Below are 22232 nucleotides of genomic sequence, written 5' to 3' on the forward strand. Positions count from 1 at the left end.
GGTCTTAGAGACAAAACTTCAGGAGGAAACACTCCGGAATGAGTGTCTCCTCCGAAGGGACAAGGGCCTCCCCTTTTCTTCTGTCAATGAGACAAATGGGTCACAAGGAGTGAAAGTAGGAAAAAGAAACCAAACTGTTTATTAACACACAAACAAAACAGGGTAGAACAGGATAAAAAAACCCCTCAAAATACAACAAATTCCAGAGAGGGAACAGACATGTGGGCTCAGACCAGCTAGGGCCACCCTGCAGGCCCACCGGGGCCACCCCCGCAGGCTTCCCGTACCACCGAGGAGGGAAGGGAAGCAGTGAGGCAAGGGGAAGGGAACGGAAAAAGAACAAGAAAAACCAACAGAACCTTTTTCCTGCTAGCTGGAACACAAAAGAAACCCAAAAAGCAGCACAGCGCTCCCAGCGCACTCCCTCCCAAGCCCCGCCGAGCCCCAGAGCCCCCGAGCCATCGGGCTGAGCTGTTCAATGTTCAACAAACCCACACCCGGGTCCATCACAAACAAACAGCGTCCTTGGGCATTGAGCGGACGGTGAAAGAATAAAGCGGCTCCATAACAGCACCCCAGGACAAAGAGAAGGGTCCTAAGGCCCAGTCGGACTGACACAATGAAGCATTGGGGCATATGATGTCTGGGGATGTCTCTAAATTAAGTGTCTGCTCTGGGTCTTCATAAAATCACTGAGTTTTAAAGTGTGGCTTTCAAAGTAAGCGCATTTGAGTGCACTGAGAACTGGGTTTGGGGGAATGAGAGGAGGAAATGAATGTCAGAGAGTATAAAGCCTGGAATCTTGATTTAGGAGAGCACTCAAATTTAAACACAAGCCCAAAGCACTTTTCTGCACAGGATGTGTGGGATGAATCCATGCATTTCAAAGTATGGCATAATGCTTAGTAGAGTGTGACATTAATGGGAGAACATGACTACTTAGCTCTTGAAACAAATGTATTAATCTTTTAATTCCAGCATTACTAATGGTCTAAAGCTTTTTAGGCTGGAATGGTTTCTTGCACTCTAGCATCCTTTGTTTTCCTGCCTAAGATAAGGAAAGCAAAAAAATGCTACTGGGAAAACAGCAGCACACCTTCTTCTACTAACATTGGCCAAAACATCTACTCTTGTGTTAATGACCCTGGTAAGAATAAAGATACACAAATAAACATGACCAAGTGGAGGACTGCACACAGGGTGGAAGTCTGCTAGTGCAGAACTACTGAGCATTTGTTTTTCCATGAAGTAATGTGTGAAGAGGCAAATGGAGCCACACTGAGAAAAGAAGACTAGACAGACATCTTCCTGTGGAACAGGCAGTGGAAGATTTGGTTTTTTCTGTGTTAAAATGAAGTTGGATATAACACATTAGGTATGAGGCCCCTTGGCAAGCCTTGGTTGTCTCTTCTGGTAGTAATGACTGTATCATAAGGTGTATCTGCTGATCTAGATGGTTACCCTTTTCCTCAGGAAATTTTTTTCTTTCTTGAAGGTTTATTGTCCCCAAAAATTCAAATGTAAGATGCCCCCAGAAGGGCTCTTGGGGCAGTGATGGACCCCAGATAGATCTCAAGGCAATTGTATTGTTTCCATCCCTTCCCTTTGCAGCTCAGAGGCAGTGCAGAACAGGAGAGAAGTATATTCAGTACACTGCGAAAATGAAAGTGAAAATTTTACACTTATTAAAAGCTGTGGTGAATGTAGCTGAGTTTAATGCTGCTGTGTGTCCTAGAAAAATCTCCCTTGGATGCGAAAATATGTTTTCTCAGGAGGGAAACTGGAAAGAGATTTCTCCGAGACTTCACCCTAAACAGACTTGTGCATGCTACTCTGTCATATAAAGAGTTTCTCTTTCAGCTCTCTTTGTTGGCCAGAGAGGCCTTGGACTCCTCATCCCTGGAAGTATTCAAGGACAGATTGGATGGGGCTCTGAATAACCTGGTCTAGTGGAAGGTTTCCTGCTCATGGTAGGGTGTTTAGACCTAGATGATCTTAACGTTCTTTCCAATCCAAATTGTTCTATCATTCTATGATTCTGTGACCTGGTGGGATCCAGACAGTGCGAGCTGTGTGGGTGGATCAAGCCCCAAGAGCAGACAATGAGGCAGCAGCATCCTTTACAGTTTACCGAGGGCAGAAAGGAAAACTTTATGAACTAATCAATGTGATGAATGTCACGAGAATGTCTTTTGAAAAATCCCACAAAGTTTCCTGCTGCTGGGGCACAGTGGGAGTTAAAGTTAGCATTGTAATGTAGCTTGGTAGATCACTTACAGCATCAGCAGGTTTTTTTTTTGTAATAGAGATGTTTTTCTGTCAGCATGACCACTGTATGTTACAGCAGTAGGTTAGATTGTTCACTTGCACAGGTGCACAAGTACTTCCTGAAACACATTTCATAATCTTCTGATCCACTGCACACAGCACCCATGCATACAAGATATTTCAATATCAGAAAGTACCCTGATTGATTTTAATGCAATTTGTATGATTCTGCTGGGAGGAATAATAAAACGAAATAATTTCAGAGAACTATCCACAATACCTGCAAAAAAAAAAAAAAAAAAAAAAAAAAGAAAAAGAAAAAAGGAAATGCATAAAACCATTATTGATAAAGCTGGACAGAGTAAATGTGAAGTCTGCTTTTCTTTCCACACAACTTTCTCCATCTAAAAAAAAAAAAAAAATCCCACTAAGACACTAAGACGGCTCAGAAATTTTTTTTAACCTACTGAATTATTTCTTTTACTTCAAATGCTCCTGTAAGAGTAGCTCCATTATGAGACCTGTAATACACTGAGTGATAAGTATTAAAGCCACTTGTAATTGAAATACAATGCAGCAATAAAGTAGCTGTGTAAATGTACTGCTATCACACTTGTGTGGCCTCGTACTTAAGTGCAGTCAGTAAATATACCACAAATCTGTTGAGACAAGACCTATAACTTTTGATTAACACCTGTTAGAGCTACCTTCCTTGTGTAAAGACAAATAATGAGAAAGATTTTATCCCACCTAAGCAGGCTGTTGGTTCACCTAATGAGTAATACTCTTGTGTTTGGGCAATAGCAATCCTTGGTTCTGTGAAGGATTAGCAGATTTTTGAGCTTTGAAATTTTTAATTAACTACTGCAGTTAAATTCTTAAAATTGCCCTAAAGAAATCAGCACTTTTGCCATTTCTTTCTAATTCATTTAACATCTGACTGGTGAGTGAGATGGGTAGTTTTCACTAGTTATAACCTAGTTCTTTCTAAATCTCTCCTTAATGAGTCTATTTCTGGGATTTCCTGTCAGACAGAGCTCTGAGCACTGGAGAATCCACAAAGAAGGGATGGACTTAAATATTCCAAGTAATTTTCAGCACACTAGAAAAAGGAAGGACAGTGAAGCTTTTCAAGGTTGCAAGCTGCTGTTATGTACTTACCATTCAAATCATTTGACAGTTTCTGTGTTAATTCCACTTGCCTATACTAAAATGAGTGTTCTTTGTGCATGAAATGTTCATATAATTTGGTTTTAACCTGGTGGAAAAAAGGCTAAACCGCTAGAAATTAAAAGACTGATTTCTAAAGAAAAGAAGTGGATTTTGGTGGCTAAGGCTTTAGCAGGACTGATTGTTCAAAGGAGCTTAACATGTGGATATAATTTGCTAAAGGATTTCCCAGAGGTTTAATGTGGTGAAAGAAGTTACATGATTAACACAGCTGCTTTGTCATCATAATTCAAGTGGTCATCAATTAGATCAGTGTAATGGGGTCAACCACAAACTGTCAAAACTATACAGACCACAGAGGGGACAACCATTGCAACAAAGATGGGGAAAAATAGAATGCAACAAAGGCAAAACTTATATCAATGTACTGGCTGATAGAATTGTGCTATTATAGATTACCTAGCTGAAACCTCATAAATTAATTATGACAAGATTAACACACTTATAGTCATTTAGAAATGGCAGTACATCTTCCACCAAATTACCTGGAAGGGACCATTTGTTGCAGCATGAATATTGGCTGAAATTGGGTAAAATCTCATTTGCAAAGGAAAAAATAATCTTCATTATCTCTTACTGTCTTTGACAAAAGATAAAACAGAGGAAGGTAAGATAGAGCCAAGAAAAAAACAATTGACTCTAAACAAAAAGCAACCACTGTAAACTGATGTCTCACTTTGTCTTGTAAAAGGACATTCAAGAAGATGCAAGCAAGACAATTTCAAATACCAAAGGAAACTAAGAATATATGGACAAGAAAAGAAAAATCTAAACTGGTCTGCCTCAGAAAAGCTATAGTTCCTGGGGAAAAACAGGATATTCACTCAAAATATTAGATATATATATAAAATTAAAATTCCCTTACAGGTGTTACTGTTAACCTAGGAGTATTAGAAGACAGAGAATTTTTGTAGGTTATCTACTTTTCCATATTTATGGTGTACTCCTCACATTTTTTTCAATTAAACTTTTCTAGGTTTTAGTTTTATTTGTTGTAGGCAGACTTACCAGAACATGTGATAATGCATCTCACCCAAATTTTGTCTAAAGGTCAGACAGCTATTTGTGCTGGTCATATGTATTTGTGCCACAGCCAGTGTCAAATCATATCCAAAGACTGTTCCTGACTCCCTAGGACAGATACCTAAACAAGTGAGATCTTCTCTTGGGATGTCTTTCTTGCTCTCCATAGTCCAAAGGCAGAAAAGGAAACAATCTCAGAGTAGAGGTTGGCATCTTTGGAGGAGTTGGGACTGGCAGACATGAAGTGCTATGAACTGAGTGCAAACCCCATTCCCCATCCCTCTGCATTACTTGAGGGGACGAAGTAAAAAATTTGAAAGTAAAGTTGAGCCTGGGAAGAGAGAGGTGGCCAGAAAGTGTTTTAAGATTTGTTCTTACTTCTCACTATCCTACTTTGTTATTAACTGGCAATAAATTAAATTCATATCCCTAAGTCAAGTCTGTTTTGCCTGTGATGGTAACTTCTGTGTGATGTTCCTGTCCTTATCTTGACCAATGAGCTTTTCCATCATATTTTCTCCCCCACCCCATCCTGTTGAGCGGGAGAGTGATAGAGTGGCTTGGTGGTCACCTGGCAGTCAGTCAGCATCAACCCACCACAACATGCAATGGCAAAGGGGCATTTTACATCATGCTAAGGATTACAGTATAAATACTCAGAATGCCAAATTGCATGGCTCCAATGAGTTACTGGAGAACAATTTTACTTACAAACAGTACGGCATGATCTCTGCAGGCCAAAAAAATTGTTGCCCAATTACCCTGGATTCCTGTTGGAAGAAGTCTTGTGGTCCTCCAAAGAGATTTCTGTTGTCTTCCTTTCACTTACTGCATAACATAAAAAGGTCTGTCCTGAATCAGACCAAGGGTCCAGTGCCCTATTCTCACTAACCATCAAAAAAAACAACAGAGGGAGAGTAAGAAAAGTGCAAGTCCTTGATGTTGCCTCAGGTACCAACTATTCTTATCTCAGGAACATCTAAAGCTGCTTGTGGTTCTTCAGTACATTCCCCTCCCTCTAGTTTTTCTGGTCTCTGAATGCACATAAAGTCTTCTCTGGCTCTTACACAGTCCTGCTGCCCTGAGATTCTTGGTTTGTTAGAGCTTATTTTTGTTGTCATTGTTACAAGAAAATGAAAGATTTCTTATTAATGGCAGAAATCTTAGACAGCCTAATGACTCAATCAATTGCAACAATTTCTGTGGGTGTCAGACCACCTCAGGTTTTAGTGAAGATTTCTTTGAGGCCAGTCATTCACTGGTGCCTTATGCATCACAGCAAAAAACGGGCACAAGTAAAGGTGCGAAAAAGCGATTCAGCTGTTGGTTTGAAGTGTGGCCCCCAGGAGATGGATATTTAAATGCCTTACTGGGTAATTCTTAGAGAATTGGTTCATGTGCTAAATGATGGGTACATTTCAGCAGTGCAACTGCTGAATCTTTCCCCTTGGTATTTCTATCTCCCTTACCAAGGAAAGAAAGATACTCTTGAGACCTAATCTAAGGAGGTGGTTTTCATTGATCTTCACCCCATTGCTTTTGTATATCAGTCACCAAGAAATAAGAAAGAATCCCTCTTTCTGTAGCATGCTAAGATTGGTAGATCCCAAGAGACTACAATGAGCTGTCCTTTCTTACATTTTATGAAGGTATTTTAATCAGTGAGCTATAACGTAAAACACTACTTTCCACTGAGCCATCTGCTTTCCTTTTCCTGCATCTGTCCTAGTTTTCTGACTTTATAGGTCTGTCTGAGGGGACTGTCTTTTGTGAGAAGACACTGCAAGCTGCCCCCATGTCACACACATACACACAGTTCCAGCTGGCTCCAAGGTGGACACACCACTGGCCAAAACTGGGCCTATCAGTGATATTGGTGATGTTTCTGTGATAACATATTTGAGGAAAGGGATAAAATGATGCACAGCAGCTGGGAGAGAGGAGTGAAAATATGTGACAGGAACAGCCCTGCAGACACCTAGGTCAGTGCAGAAGGAGGGGCAGGAGGTGCTCCAGGTGCTGGAGCTGAGATCCCCTGCAGCCCCTGGTGCAGCCCATGGTGAGGCAGCTGTGCCCCTGCAGCCCATGGAGGTCCACGGTGGAGCAGAGATCCAGATGCAGCTCCTGGAGGGTCCCAGAGCAGGCAGATATGCTTTGAACAAAGCTGCAGCCTGTGGAAACTCAGAGCCAGAGCTGGGTCCTGGCAGGAACCTTGGCCATGGAGATAAGTCCACAGGCGGGCGGGTTTTCTGGCAGGAACTTTCTTTCTCTTAGGAGATTTAGCATCCCTACAACTACAGTAGCATACAAAATGGCTACAGTTGTACCAAGCAAGCTGTAGAGATAATACCATACATGCATACTATGTGTATACAGAGTACTCTACGGAGAGTATTCTTTCTATAAATAATATATATATATATATATATGTATAGGGTTGTATATTGTACTAAAGCCAGCATTTTCAGAAATGACAGTTGAATTTGGACAGTCACTGAAAGCCGCTAATTAACACAAGTTAGTGGCAATGCTTTTGCTAGGCCTCCAGCTTCTGGAATCTTATGGGTCTCTGGGAATTTTCATTTTTTAGAAAAAAAATATTCCAGCTGTTTTTTGTTGTGAGAAGCAGGATGAAAAAATTGTATGAAGCCCTCAGGGTTCAGAAATCAGAAAAGAAGCATCTATTTTTTTTATTTTTTAAGAATCTTATGACTCTGAAACCAACAGGCTTGTATTTGGGACATTTTTCCTCATGACCTCTGAACACTTGGAAAGCATTGTTGTCGATTTTGTATTTTCTGTGTCTCCCTTGTATAACAGTAGCACACCCACTGACAGCTCAGTGAGCTCTGCAGGGCTCCCTCAGTTCCAGAATTCAGTCTATTTGCGCTCAAATTCTTTGAATCAGATACGCTGTGCATATCTAGTCTGTGGACAATGACTATATACAAATCTGACACGTGGTTTAAATATCTATGATTTTTGGTGCCATCTGCACAAATGCATGGCACAACAATTTCCCCTCTTATAAATATCATCTGCCTGGGGTAATTTGGTATTGCTGATACAGGTTTGCTCAAAGTGTCACAAGAAGAGATACAATACCTTCTTGTTTCCCTTGTGAATTTGAAATGTTGTCTTTCTTTCCCATGTAATTTTTAAAAATTTCATCATGTTATTTCCTACATTCCATTTTTTTCTTTAATCATCTCAACACATTGCTCCACCATGTTCTTGCTGATAGCCCCATCCATTTGACATATGTACCTGTTCTGATTTCCAATTATTTAGTTAATAAGAGTATCCTTTTATGAATCTCCACTGCAAGATTATCTCTTATACCTTTATTAATACTCAAGAGATATTTTGAAATTAATTGCTCCCTGTCCACATTTTTAGATTTTTATTTTCCTCCTTAATTTCTTTATTAGATGGTGGATTACATCACAAATGCACTTGTTTTCAGACCAGAGGACCAATGTACATCCAGATGTATTTATAGTTTTTGTATCTCTTAAACCAAACCTGGCTTTACAGAAATGCAAATGCAGTTATTTCATTTCTATTCACAAAGTTCACTTGTGATGCATAAACACACAGAGGCAATATATAAAAATGAAAAGAGACAGCACTTATAAAACCACAGAGGATATTTTATAGATTTTATAGACCTTGCACCTCTAAATCTCAAATGACCACCAGGCCATGGGATTCTTGACCTAAGGTATAAGGTTTGTAAAAGCTGCGATGAAGCTTTCACCCTCCATCAAGCAGTTCAGGATTTATTAAGAAACAGGAAACCTGTGGCCATGTGCATTTGTACCATGTTGGTCATTGCAGCAGGCCAGGAATGGGAGACATACATATCCTGTGCTTGCTTTCTTTTTTAAAAAGCCCCATGGGTGTCTTGGTTTAGCCCTAGACAGCAACAAAACACCACACAGCCACTTGGTCACTTCCCCCACAGCAGGAGGGGCAGGTGGAAGAGAACAGTGTTGGGGAGGAAAACTGAGAATTACTTGAGTACTAAACTGCCCAGTCTTGTCAGCACAGGGGCATCCATGAGCATGCCAGGAGGCAGAGCTGAGGCAGCTGGAACACTGCTGCTGCCAGGATGTGAGGCACTGCAGAGCTGGACACCTCAGGGCTGGAAGCTGCCTCTGTGTTCTGAAGACTACAATGGTGGATATTAAACTGTTTCTTCCACGAAGTGATTACACCCCTTTTAGATCTTGGCTTTCTTTAAAGGGTTCCCTCAGTGCTGGGTAACACTTCACTTAGAGTCATGTGGGGCTGTGCTATCCAAGCGCAGGTGAGGCTTCCCAGGAGTCATAAACTGCTGCTTTGTGTGACAGGTTGGACCCATCCCCACGTGCTGGCTTTATCAGGAGGGAGGAGTTATGTCCTCTTCAACTGCATACTTGAGCTGAGGCTGTGTGGCTGTAGTCCTTGTTTCCACTTGCCAGGAACCCAAAGCACTGCCTGGGGCTTGTATTTCCCTTGAACAAGCAGAGAATACGAGCTCCAGCAGAGAGGACTTGCCACAACATTGCAAGCCCCCAACTGCCCCAAAACATGGTGTTTCCACATATGCTGCTCTGCATTCCCACACCAGACTGCAGCTTAGAGCATGAAGTTAGAGTGTGACTCAGACAAACAATGCACGTGAGCTTACTATGATGGAAACCCTAAAATGATTGCCATTTATAAATACACATACAGCTAGATGAAAAAACACTGCAGGAAGAGGCATATAAAATTGGTAGATGGAGAAGTAGATCTAGTGAACATGATAAATATTCATCTAGTTTTGTTATGCTGGTCATAGAGTTTGCAATATTTCCAATCACTATCTATATCTTTTTGAGTGTTTAGATTATAAGCCTCTTTTGGACAGACCATTTCACTTTGTTCCATTAGTCTAATATCTGCACTTGGATAGAGATGGAGACAGGAGGAGGAAGCATAATTCTTGGCCTTGGAGACCTTAGAACATCAAAGGCATCTACTGTAATGTCAGATTCTTAATATTAATAACTATGAGACCTATGAAAGGGCAGACTCTCACCCTTACTTCTGCCAATTTGCTCTATTTGTGTAGTTTTCATTAATCTCAGACAACCCCACTCATCAATTTCCCTGAAGGCTTTCTTCTGGCTGGATTTGTTACTGTCTGAACTACCTGAAATGAAGAGCTTTTATAACCCATTTGGGGTAACTGTTTCTAGAGACCGGCTCCCTTCCCTCTTAGCTCTGCTCCTTTCTCAATTTCATCAGCAAAGCTGCTGGCAGAATTCCTCCTGTTTCTGTTCCACTGTGACTGTATGTTGAGGGTGTCTCAATTTTGTCACCTTTCCCAGTCAGTGAATCTTTTCTGATAGACTGAAGTTGAAAAGACAAGCTGAGACAAAATGACAGACCACTTTTGGGTAATTACCCAGAACCGCCAGTGCAAAATAAAAATTTTGATCAGAATCTAACATTAATTATTAGTGTGTGCACATAAAAAATGTAACACAACAATTTCTCCATGTGTGAGCATATACCCAGCAAACAGTCTGATATTACTATTAAGCAAAGGTTAAAACCCCCACAATGTTGCATTGTTTTTTCTTTTATTGCCCTTTATTGCCTCTGTTTTCCTAACTAATTTGTGCCTCCAGATCAACAATAACAACAATAATTTGTAATGAGAAAGAAAATAACAGAGTGAAATAAAAGTTAAGAAAAACAAGTGATGTAAATGAAAACAATTGCTCACCATCAACCAACCAATGCCCAGAAAGTCATCAAGCAGTCGCCCCTCCACCACTAACATTCCCTCTAGTTCATTGCTCACTGAGATGTCATATGATATGGAATATAGAATCATAGGATCATAGAAACATAGAATGCTTTGGGTTGGAAGGGACCTTCAAGATCATCTTGTTCCAATCCCCCTACCATATGCAGGGACAACTTCAAAAGGATCAGGTTGCTCAGAGCCCTGTCCAACCTGGTCTTGAACACTTCTAGGGATGGGGCATCCACAGCTTCTCTGGGCAACTTGATCCAGTGCCTCACCACCTTCACAGTAAAGAATTTCTTCCTAATATCTAATCTAAACCTACTCTTTTTCAGTTTGAAGCCATTCCCCCTTGGCCTATCACTACATTTCCTGGTAAAAGGTCCCCCTCCAACTTTCTTGTAGCCCCCCTTTAGGTGCTGAAAGGCCACAATAAGGTCACCTTAGAACCTTCTCTTCTCCAGAATAGACAACACCAACTCTCTTGGTCTATGTGATCTAGATAAACCTCTGTGCTAGTTTTGGCTGGGATAGTATTAATTTTCTTCACAGTAGCTAGTATGAGGCTGTGTGTCATTTGCCCAAGCATAGCTGGCATTTAAATAAATTAAAAAAACTTAGAAACCTGACAGAAACTGAAAATTAACAGCCTCAGTATTAATGACTCTGATAAAAACTCCTTACCAAGTGTCAAGTCAAGGAGATGAGATGGCACCAAAGGCCAAAGAGAGAAATCTTGAAATAAACTAGACATCTTTGGCAAGGTAGCCAGTAAAGAAGCAAAATTCAAGGCACACAAGGCACAAGGTAAAAAGAGCAATTTGTGCCCTACAAAATTCATAGACCTCTAAGTGAAAAAACTTCATGCTGTGTCAGATTTTCACAAAGCTTCTTGCTGAAGAAGTTGTCAAGCATCAATGTTTTTTGAATTGGTCCTGGATCAGTCCCAGATGTTTCTGTTTACCCTGACCCTGGTTGCTTGCAATTCCTTGCTTCCCTGTTCATTATGTTCATCTCCTTTGCAGGATTTTGGGTGTGGCTGAAGCATCACTGTTAAAGGAACATCTTGCAGTGGCCCTTTCCTTGAATGGTTTGAAGAGACCAAATGCATGGATTCATGGAAACAGAAGAGACATGGATAGATGTGCGTGGAAGTTGCATGGTACACCAAATTTACCTTTATGTACCTGATGAAATATTTAGGCACCACTGACTTTTAAACCTTTAACAAAGATGCCATTTCTGAAATCAAAACTTTCAAAATTATGTAAACTCTGTAGATTTACTCTGTGCACTATTACCAATTGCTGTGGAATTGAGCTACTACAGCTTAACAGAAAGCTCATTTCCTGGAAGAAACCAGGCAAATACCAGACTAGAAGAACTTTCTGCTGTTGACCTGCAGAGAAGCCTACCAGGCTCAGCTTTGTAAGATTTTCATTTGCTCAGCTTCCACTCCTTGGAGTAGTGGGTTGTGGCTTTTCTTAGTTTAATACCTCATCTTTGTAAACTATTATTGCTGCATTTGAAACATGGGACACAGAGATTCCAATCTTAATTAGGCATCTGATGCACTGCAATTGTAAAGGAGAAAATTTTCAGGAAATTAATATTCCCAAATTGTGCAGTCAAATATATTTCCTTGTTGTGAGATGTGGTCAGTGTAGCTGCAAATGTGCCACCAAGTACTGGGGATTTGTTGAGGGTCTTGTAGCATCTGCAGCCATGGGGTGTGAGAGTGTCAGGTTGCACTATTAAAAAAGCCAATGAAACCAGAATGCTAACGGTTTTGCTTTTGTAGCAGAAAAGCTGAAAACTGTAAAATAAGTACTAGACCCACACTGCATGCAATCACCTCTTTTTTGGTTTTTTTAATTAATAAAAAAATCTTATATTTCTAGGGAATCATGAGAAGTCAAGTGTGTAACATTGCTGCAGGTACCAGCTTGTCCTGACAGCTGAAGAAAAATGTGGTTACCATATCCTAGAAATGAAGCTGCCCGTTTTACAAATTTAGGCCATTTTTTACCCAGCCAGACTTCCAAGAATTAAGCCTGTGGTTACTAATGAGCCTCCAAACTGATGATGCATCAATTTGTGAGCCAAAAATTCTGCCTGTAAAATCAAACTTTGAACTGAGGTTCTTTGAAGAGCTGGAGCCAAAAATGTTGCATCTGGAATTGGATATAAAATAGGGAGAAAAGGTGGAAAGTTTCTGTCTCAGATATGTAACTCTTTAACCAAAGTCAAACATTAACCTGGATGGTTTAAAAGAGAAGTTGTACAGAAAGTAAGCAGTTTAAATTAAATTATTAAAATAGACATATATATGTCATAAATTGGCTACATATGAGGAAAGCTGAATTAGCTTGTGGATACTTGTATGTGCCTACTGTGGTTAATGAATGAATTTTACAAATTACTCATATTCCATGTTTTGTCTGAAATACCATCTTTTATTACAGTAGAACCTGCGGTCACATGCATAAATATTGGTGCAGTAAAAGATATTTTCATTGACTGTTTCCTGGCAATCGGCACTAAGTTCATTTCCCACATCTGTTTACCAATTTCACTTCATCCAGCTCAACAAGCTGTTTCAAGAAGTAAAACAACACAGCTGTTTAAAGGTTCACATTCTCCTTCCCTCTCTCCCTCCTTCCCCATTTTATATAGTCAGGTAGGTTAAAACAGAAAAAAAAATCTGAAGATGAAATATTGATGTACAACAGTTCAAGCTGAATGCATAAAGTACTGTTGGAACAGCTATTCCTGAACAGAAAAGTTAATGAAAATACACTATCTGAAAAAAATGGTCTGTAAGAATAAAAAAGCTTGATTTTCAGTTTTCCAAATGGCTTTCTATTGAAAGCAGAACCTGGTCAAATATATTATGATCTTTCTGGAATAACAGAGCAATTATCTTTCACTCCATCCATTTTCTTATCAGTAATATGTATATGCTTCCCAAAGTATTTAGGATCATGAGGTTTTGTTTGTATGGAGCTTCAAATATGGAAAATGAAAGACATTCTGTCTTTACTGGTGTTGCAAATGATGTCTGGGGGTGAAGATGCTCAACCACTGTTTTCTTTGAGTGTTTTGGGCTGATCTCTCATGTCCAGCACCTCCCTAGCTCATCAACATGAGGTTTGAGGTGCTGGGACACCCAGAGGGGCGTATTTGGAGAACTAGAATGAAAATTAATTTTAGTTCCACTTTGCAGTACCTTTGCCCATTTGCAAGGCAACAGAGACTCATCTTTCATTACTTATTGCAAACAGAAAGGGAAAATGTTTAATTTTGAAATGGGCTTGTGATTAAGATGCCTGGTCCCTGGTGACCAGCAAAGAGGACATAGCACAGAGTGCATCAAAAAAACCTAAGGAAATCCAGCCTGTTAGGGACTGACACAGTATAATTAAATTTTACATTTCCTAAAAGCGTATTGGCACAAACTGAGATCGTTAATTCTAAATTAAAGCTTTTATTCTGGCCCGCCTAGAACAACCTCCTCTAAAAAGGCTCTGTTTGCTAGATATTCAGGTTGCATTCACACATTTATTGTGTTATAGAAAAAGACTTGACAGATTTTTATCACTTTAGTAGAAATAAAAATGAACATATGTAATTACGTAACCTCCTAAGGAGGCCTGATTCTTTGTGATACTGTTCTAATTCTCATGGTGTAAAAATGTATGACTTTAGAACTGATATAGTCCTTAGTCTAGCAATTGGCCACACTCTGTCCACCATCTACCAGAGGTGGAAAATCTGCCCAAGATGAATGACTGCAGTACAACCTGACACAACAGAAACACGGGGAACAGATTATGAGCTCATACTTCAAAGCAGGTTTGTACAATAGAGTGCATAATGAAAAATCTCTATATGTCATTTAATTGTTTTATTTATACAGGGTTGTCTTAATTAGTGTTATACCAGATCTTTAGCCCTAGCTGTCAAAGTCTTGTGGAATTTCCCATTATGCTTAGTGAGTATTGATGGAAGCCACAAAATAGAGGTGATATGAGGATAAGTAAAACACATTAGGTACTGCTATGTTTGTTGTGAGTTGAGCACAAAATAATTTTTGGATGAAACGGCAACTTCCTCTGCGTCACTTGAGACCCACAGACTTATAAGTGAAGTATGGGGTTCAACTCATGAAAAATTAGCCCTTTAGAAGCTATCTGAAATATCTTGTTTCTTGTGTTCTCCACAGTGTTGGCTCAGGATATGAATTGTTATCCTTAGTAAGTCACCCATATGACTTGACTTAAACAATGCTTTACATTTGAAACAACTGATGTGGCACTAGTTCTGAATTGCAGCTTTGTTGCTGAGATTATTAAACTAGTACCATGATGTTTTTGCAGCCACAGCTTCTGTTTGCAGACCATCTGCAGCCAATCTGATCATCCCATGCAGTCACACATTGCTTTATAACCTTGACCAGCTTAACTGAGGTGGAATAATTGTAGCTAATTTTTGTAGCACAGGCAAGCCTTTGATAGATGTAGAACACGAAGACATTACAGCGCCATGTATTTATGCTAGAGGGCACTCATATTTCGTTCTGAGCAGTAGCAGAGCTTGGGGTTTGGTAGGACATGTATCTCCAAAGCACGGTGCCAACAGTAACTTTCAGGGAGTGCTGTGAGGTAGGTGTGTACAGAGATCCCTGTTTGACAGGTGAGGAAACTGAGGCAGGAAGCTTAAGGAATTTGACACAGATCACAGCAGGAGTTAAAGGATCTTTAACACAGGTATTAAAAATAACACAGCAATCAAGACAGCTTGAAAATTATTCTCAAAAAAGCCAGCTCATTATAGATATGTATCCATACATCCATGTCTGTGCAGATTAATTCTGGATGTGAATTTTTATTTTTAAAACTAAAGATCTTGCTTTCTTATTCCAAAATTCTGTGAGGAAAATTGAAGGCTTTAGGAAGAGCACATAAAGAGCTATGTCTCTGTCCCTGGCTCTCCAGGGAAAGAAACATAGCTCTTTTCTGCAGTGCCTATACGGTAACAGAACATTTAGTGATAGAGGCACAAAGTCATAGAATCATTTAGGCTGCAAAAGAACTCTGAGTCCAAACATAAACCTTACATTGCCAAGTAGGATGAATTTTACAGGCACATGAACCTCACAGGTCTGACATTACAAGGTCAGCTTGAGGAATTTTTTTTCCTATGCAGCAGATATTTTTCATTTTTCCTATGCAGCAGATATTTAAAAGACTGAGAATTTCACTCCTTCATTTCCAACTAAGTGTTCAGTGAAGTATTGCAGTGACATCTGCAAATATAAGGCATCATGAGATTCTGTCTCCTCCCTTCCATGCTGCTACACCTCTCTAGGAAGAGGAACCCATCTCTGAAGACAGTTCCTGCAACTGAGAGTTCACACCTTAAGAAGGAAAAGTCTGAGTAAGAACAGAAAGTGCAAGTGAATTTTCTATGGCAGGAGAGAGGCAAAATTTGTCTTGAAGGGGCTTGCAGCCAGATGTCAAGACTTCTTGTCTAGACACACTTCTCTGAATGACTCCACCAACCTGCAGTTTTTGTGAGCTGCTGAAAATCAACCATTTCATTTCCACAGTACGGTTCAGTAAATTCTTCACACCTTCCAGAAGAGTCTCTTAAGACAGTTTCATTTTGCTTGCTCCCTGTGATCGTTCATGTACATTTTAGAACAATGTTTTCAGAAAGCAAATACCCTGCTATTCAACACAGATGGATTCCTGAAAAGTTCTGCTTGTATGTTACAGTGTGGATGGTGAATTTTCCCATGAGCATAAACATAATGAAGGGATGCATGTAAGGACTTACAGAATACGCACAGTTTAAACACACAGGCATATCTGTGGCATGAGGGAGGAGAGGAAAGGAAAGAATCAATGTGGGCTTTCCAGAGGAAATGCTGGCTCTATAGAATAGATAACATTCCTGAAAACCCTGAGATGCTTCACCTGTGAGACTGTACCCCTGACTGCCTGTTTTGTCACCCCTCACCCTTGACTTGTTCCCTTTTGCTTCATCTAAGATAATGCTATCAACCGCGAGAATGTAACTCCTCAGAAAAAGGGAGCCAACACTTCATCAGTCTTGGAAGTTCAGATCTTCTGGAGAGCTGAATGATGTGAAATGTTCCTTCACATTCAGTCCTGTCACTACATCCAGGAGACTGAACTTGCAATGGGGTGATTTAACTGTGTGCATTCTTGGTGTCTCCTTCTGAACAGCTAAATTTTCATTGTCATCATCATCTTCCTCATATGACACAAGATCATTCAAGTTTGAGGGGTGACAAAGAGCAATGATGTTTGCCTGGTCAAGGTACTGAGAAAGCATCCTGGAAATCAATGAACAAGTAGGGTGCTGCTGCAGTCACATCACAAATAGGAGTTTTCAGAAACAACATGGCAAAGAAATAGGTTTTGATATCACTGGCGCTACCCAAATAGGAAAACACAGCCATCACCATGAGTCTTATTTGACCAGTAGCCAAAGAGAGTTTTGAATAGTTGCTATCAATGAACAGCTCATAATAAATTTTAGCTGAAAAAAAAAAAAAGGAAAAGTTTAAATATATTTTTGAGAAAATGGCAATCTGCTTAGGGACAATGTGGGCAGGCTGGATTCGTTGAATAAAGTATAAATTGTGAATCATAGTTGTTCGGCTCTTGTAATAGTCTGGAAGTCTCTTAGGATTTAAAGCAAGCTGAACAACTGCCAATCTTGGAGGAATTCAAGTGTGGTTTTATAATATCTGGTTCAATAGACTGAACTGGTTCACTCTCACTAGCAATTATGTGTTTCACTAAGCATCTGGAAGCTTCATTGATGTTTATATTTTCCTGCAAGTGAAAGAAAAAGAGAGGTTGATTAGTCAATATTAATTAAACCACGCTGCATATTTCCTGTGCCTAATTAAACTCTTCTCTCAGCAACATCAAAAGTTTACTTACCTTAATAAACAGTTTTCAAAAATTGACTGTGTTGAATAATGCTTACTGGAGTTTTGAAGTTAGTTAAGTCTTATATAAATTATGATTCATAGCTCTTTTAAAATGTACACAGAGCTGACTTTAAATTTTTTACCTCAATCTCTTGGTGATTTGATTGCTTCAATAAACTAAAAAAAAATAACTCTGCAGAGGTGTTGAAGACCAATGCCTGAGGTAAAGCTCCAAAACCTATATTTCACTGCTTGAATAATGGTTACTCATTTCCAAATAGTTAATTACCTACCAGCAATTACATACATACATAGCACTTATTTTTTAAAGCCTTTTCTACAGTTTCAAGAAGATTTCTCTATGCAATGCTCACAATGAAACCTGTGATGCTTAAAGAAGGTGTCAAGACCAAAAAAGTAAAACACAAATATACACTCTCAAAATCTGTAAGTACCTTACATAAAATGTTTAAAAGGAATTAAATAATCAAATGTAGCATTTTGGCTGTCAGCCTACTAACAATCTAGATCAAACCAGAACCAAACTGTGATGAGCCAGATTCATTGAATAAATGATACAATCTCAAATTACTCAAAAACAATAAAAAAAGTTCTGTATGGTTTGGAGTCCTCCCTTATTTCTTGTTGAGGGACTTATCTCCAATGCACTGTTTTAGAAGAGGTATATCACCACTGGTTTCATTTGCAGGACAGAAATCCTCACTCTAGGGGTTAAAAATGACAGCTAAAGCACCTTTTTTCCTACATGTGCCTTACATCAACTGCACATTTAACTTGCAGCAACCCTTGCTCTGTTCTTAGAATAAATAAAGCTGAGACAGCCTGATCAACAGCCTGAGACACAGCTCAACACAGCATAGAAAATAAGTAGTAGTACTGAGTAAAGATTTTTTTTTAATGACAGCCACCAGTATGTTTGGAATGAAAAGTCAGGCTTTCTGGCATAAAAAACACTCTTCTAGTCTAATTATTGGCAGGAGATAGAAAATTCACTGTAGCTTCAATCTGCTAGAAAATTGTATCACACAGCCACATACAACCATATGGAAATGCATACCAGTACATATGTACACATTTGTGTATATGCACACGCTACTCTTGCTCAATAAATATAATGTTTTATTAGCAGCCTAAGATAACCCAGGTTTTCAAGCTGAATCACCAAATTATAGAGTAGTTTTGGTTGGAAGGGATATCTAAATGCCATCTAGTCCCAGTTCTTGAGCATGTCCAGGTCCCTCTGGGTGGCAATCTGGAGCCTGCTGTACTGAGACCATAGACTAGATATAAAAGAAAGAAATGTGTGTGTCTCAGTAGAGAAGGCACATTTATAGGAAAATCAAAAACTAAAGGAATGGATTCTGTTAGGCTGACTTCATCCAATCCCCTTTAAATAAATGGCAAAACTCCACGAATTCCATTGTCCATCCCTTTGCCCCACAGTAAAGGGCTGAAATCCCTGGATCTAGCTGAAAATGTTAATTAGTGCAAGATTTCACAGGTTTCTTCAATGACATACATGAACTTAAATATTTTGTAGAATATCAGTAGGCTGCAAACCTCCAAATGTTTAGAAAAGTAATCTACATAGTAACCCCTAGAAAGTAACATGGAACTCGGAATCATCTCTGTACTGAGATTCTGTTGTATCACGCGCCTCTCAGACAAGATATGAAAATTCCTCAAGCATGCACTGAAAATCTTTTTCAGACCACTGTGAAATTTTATTAGAAAGAAAAAACAGACAATGAAAAATATCTCTCAGTACTGCTTAGAAAACTGATGCCAAAACAGGATTGTTAAATGCACAAAACCAGAAATGTAAAAACCTTTTGCATTGTATTTGTCTTTGCTAATGGACTGGTGAGCATTTAATTTACCCATGTGCTGCTTCTGTCTTGAAACGGCAGCATGTGCTTATTCAAGAATGTCTTAGGGACTATCTAAGATTGTGCCCAAATTGATTAATGTTCAGATGTATTAACAAAACCCCTCTTTGTCAGAGGCTACCATTTTACAGGATTGGGAAAGGCGGAAGGAACCAAGCCCACAAAAGCATGAAATGGGTAAAGGTGGACATCCCTCATGCCTGATGGTGATAGACGGAAGTCCATGTGCCAGACATGAGCCTAAAAATTCAGAAGAAAAAAAAAAAGATTCAGCCAGTGCTCAAACAACAACAAAAAAAAAAAAGAGAGAGAGGGAAGGAATAAAAAGTAAAAACTCCTGTCCTGAGTGTAGAGAGGCATTTCCTCATCCTGAACATTTATAAGAACCATTTAAGCTGTGTGGATGACAGTTTCAGCTGGGGTACAAGGGTAGGAAGAGGAAGTGTGACCCTGGCAGACAGCACAGCTGGTTTTTACTTTGTGTCCAGCTCCAGTCTGCTCCCGTGGTTCAGATGACAACTGGCACAGGGTATGGCTGAGAAGTGACATGCTAAGTCACCTGCTGCAAGGAGCCTGTGGTCTGGCCAAAAAAGCAACTCCTGCTGTCCCAGATCCCTGCCTTGACCACTTCCTTTCTGATGCTACTATTGCCTTTTGTTACAACCTTAATCCTTTGGTGTCCTAGATCTGCAGATCAGACATTGCTGTATTCTGGTCTGACTAATGAAATATTGATTTCTCCACCTCTCCTCCTATAGTGTGTTTTGCAAAAGAAAAATCTGTATTCTGCTATGCAGTGAAGCAGCTGCAGACAGTAGAAGGTGATCTGTTATCCAAACATAGACATCCAGAGGCCTGGTGATTTTAGAGCACATGAGATGTTCAAAGGCAATTAAGGGGAGGAAAGAGAAAAGAAAGTGAAAATCCACTCAAATACAAAGAAACCAACAATCAGAGTGTAAGATTGGACAGAGAGGAATAATCACAGACACCCTACTAATGGTATTGAGACATGGAAACAGCCTAAATTATACCTAAAAATAACATTAGTTATGTTTCAAAAAAGCAAGAAAATATAGGTGAGACAGTGGAATGAAACAATGTCTTTCAATGGGTCTCTTAAATTGCTGTAACTGTCATCTCCCATGTGGCTTTGTCCTACAAAAGAACACCACAGGAATTGTGATGATTGCTGAAGTTCAGGCTTATTTTTATTTTTATTTTTATTTTTTCTCCTCCTCTCCTCTCCTCTCCTCTCCTCTCCTCTCCTCTCCTCTCTCATCTGTAATTGCACAGTAAGATCCTCATTTGCAATTGGAATGAGCTGTTCAGGACCTGGAAACGTTATGAACTAATATTAAAGTAAATAATCCCCTTTGCTTCACAGGGTGCTGGAAGCCAGGACACAGGGACACAAATTTTACACAAATGCAGAGGTGAATTCAGCAGCCTTTAACTGTTCCTTCTCTGTGTTCTCACTCCACTTCAGTGCAACAGTGCTGTGCCACCCTGGGGTTGCAGCAAACATTAAAACTCTTGCCATGGTCACACCTGAGGGACATTTCCCAGTGGCATTTCTGCTCAGCTCTCTCAGTTTGCTGGTCTGGTTGAAGAGATCCTTTCCCACTGGGCACCTGTGTCTTACATATTCCTTCTGGAGCAGCAGCTTTTGATAGATTTTCGCCCTCAAAAATTTCACAGGAGTGTAAAAAGGAAAAAAAAAAACCCAAAACAAATGAACAAACAAGACAGAGATGAACTCTGAGAAGGATTAAATGGGTCCTGCATTCATGATGGGACCTGGGCAGGTTCTCTGCTCAAGGAGCAGCAGTTGAGAGCTCAGTGAATGCAGGAGGAATGTTGTTCACACAAATGCCTCGAAGATGTTTCTTTTAGATCAACTAGAACTTTTTGATAACTCCGTAAGGTCTCTGCCTCCTCTCTCCTCTCCTCCTCTTTCCTCTCCTCCTCTTTCCTCTCCTCTTTTTATTTGCTTTTGGTTTTGTTTTTGTTTATAATAACCTCCTTCCACGTTCTGAGCAAACTTTTTGAGTCATACTGAGGGACCTCCTCTGCCTCCTTGGTGGAGCTATTTCTGTACAGCAATACATCCAGGTGTTATCTGGCTCTTGACACGGTACTAGATGCCCCTGTAGTGCTTGCTATCCAGCCTCCTCTGAGGCCACTTTTACCTTCAGAGCTCTCCAAACACAGGGGACACTGTCTCCCTATATTGCTTTTAAGGCTGGTATTCAGCACTGCACCTTTGGTGTGTTTATCTGGACAGCAGCTTTCTGTGATAGGGAAGTGCTGCTATGACCATTTGTCAAACAGAGAAAAAGCAGAGCCACAAACAGAGGAAACTGCATGAAGCCTGGTCCAGCACATGGTGGCTAGTTGGAAAGTGGGAGATGGCATAGGATGAAGTTTTTGCATGATAAGGTAGGAATGCAACACTTTCCCTTCTCAAGAAAAGCTCTCTCCCAAGAGAGAGCTTTTACTGCAAGACCAAAAAGGATGGATTTTACCCATATCATGATGTCTTTGTGACTCTCAGTCCTCTGCTCCTGATTCAGCATGCCAGCCTTTATAAAACCCTTTCCTAGGCATCTTGCCTTGCCCTGTTCCCTGAGTTGCTTAGCACATTTCTGTGTGCCTCAGTGAGTCCCAGCATCTGAGACACTATCCCAGTCAGTGCAAGAGCTGAGTTGTGAATCCATCCCTAAGTGACTTTCCCTGCATCACCCTCCCAAAATCTGCCAGAGCAAGGACCTAAACCCTGCTTCTGTGATGATGCCTGACTACTTGTGCCAATCTTTCTCCTGGCCTCATCAAGAAAGAATGCAAAAGTGAAAATCAGAACATGCTACTCTTTATTCTATTACCAAACAAAACAAGGCAATGAAAATAACTCTGAGTAATCTCTGAAAGCCAGAAAGGAACACTGGAGGACGTAAATGAAATTAGCATTTGCTTTGTAGATCGATCTTATTCAAATATGTTCTTTTGAAGGGTGGTTTTATGGAAAGGATAGCAACTGAGGGCA

The 22232-nt window shown here is 40.0% G+C and overlaps 1 protein-coding gene across 2 annotated transcripts in view; it reads right to left on the bottom strand.

Moving 5' to 3' along the window:
* Nucleotides 1-12734: 12734 nt before the first annotated feature.
* RAB38 (RAB38, member RAS oncogene family) overlaps nucleotides 12735-22232 on the bottom strand; it is a 23714-nt gene continuing 14216 nt past the window's right edge. Inside the window, exon 3 of one of the 2 annotated variants that reach the window (XM_008634933.2) lies at nucleotides 12735-17175. In XM_008634933.2, the coding sequence (XP_008633155.1) occupies nucleotides 17023-17175 (153 nt within the window). In that variant the 3' untranslated portion in view covers nucleotides 12735-17022. The other variant, XM_017735997.1, reaches the window with a different exon arrangement.

This window comes from Corvus brachyrhynchos, unplaced genomic scaffold (genome assembly GCF_000691975.1).
Source record: "Corvus brachyrhynchos isolate BGI_N302 unplaced genomic scaffold, ASM69197v1 scaffold44, whole genome shotgun sequence".
In the NCBI taxonomy this organism is placed as follows: Eukaryota; Metazoa; Chordata; class Aves; order Passeriformes; family Corvidae; genus Corvus; species Corvus brachyrhynchos.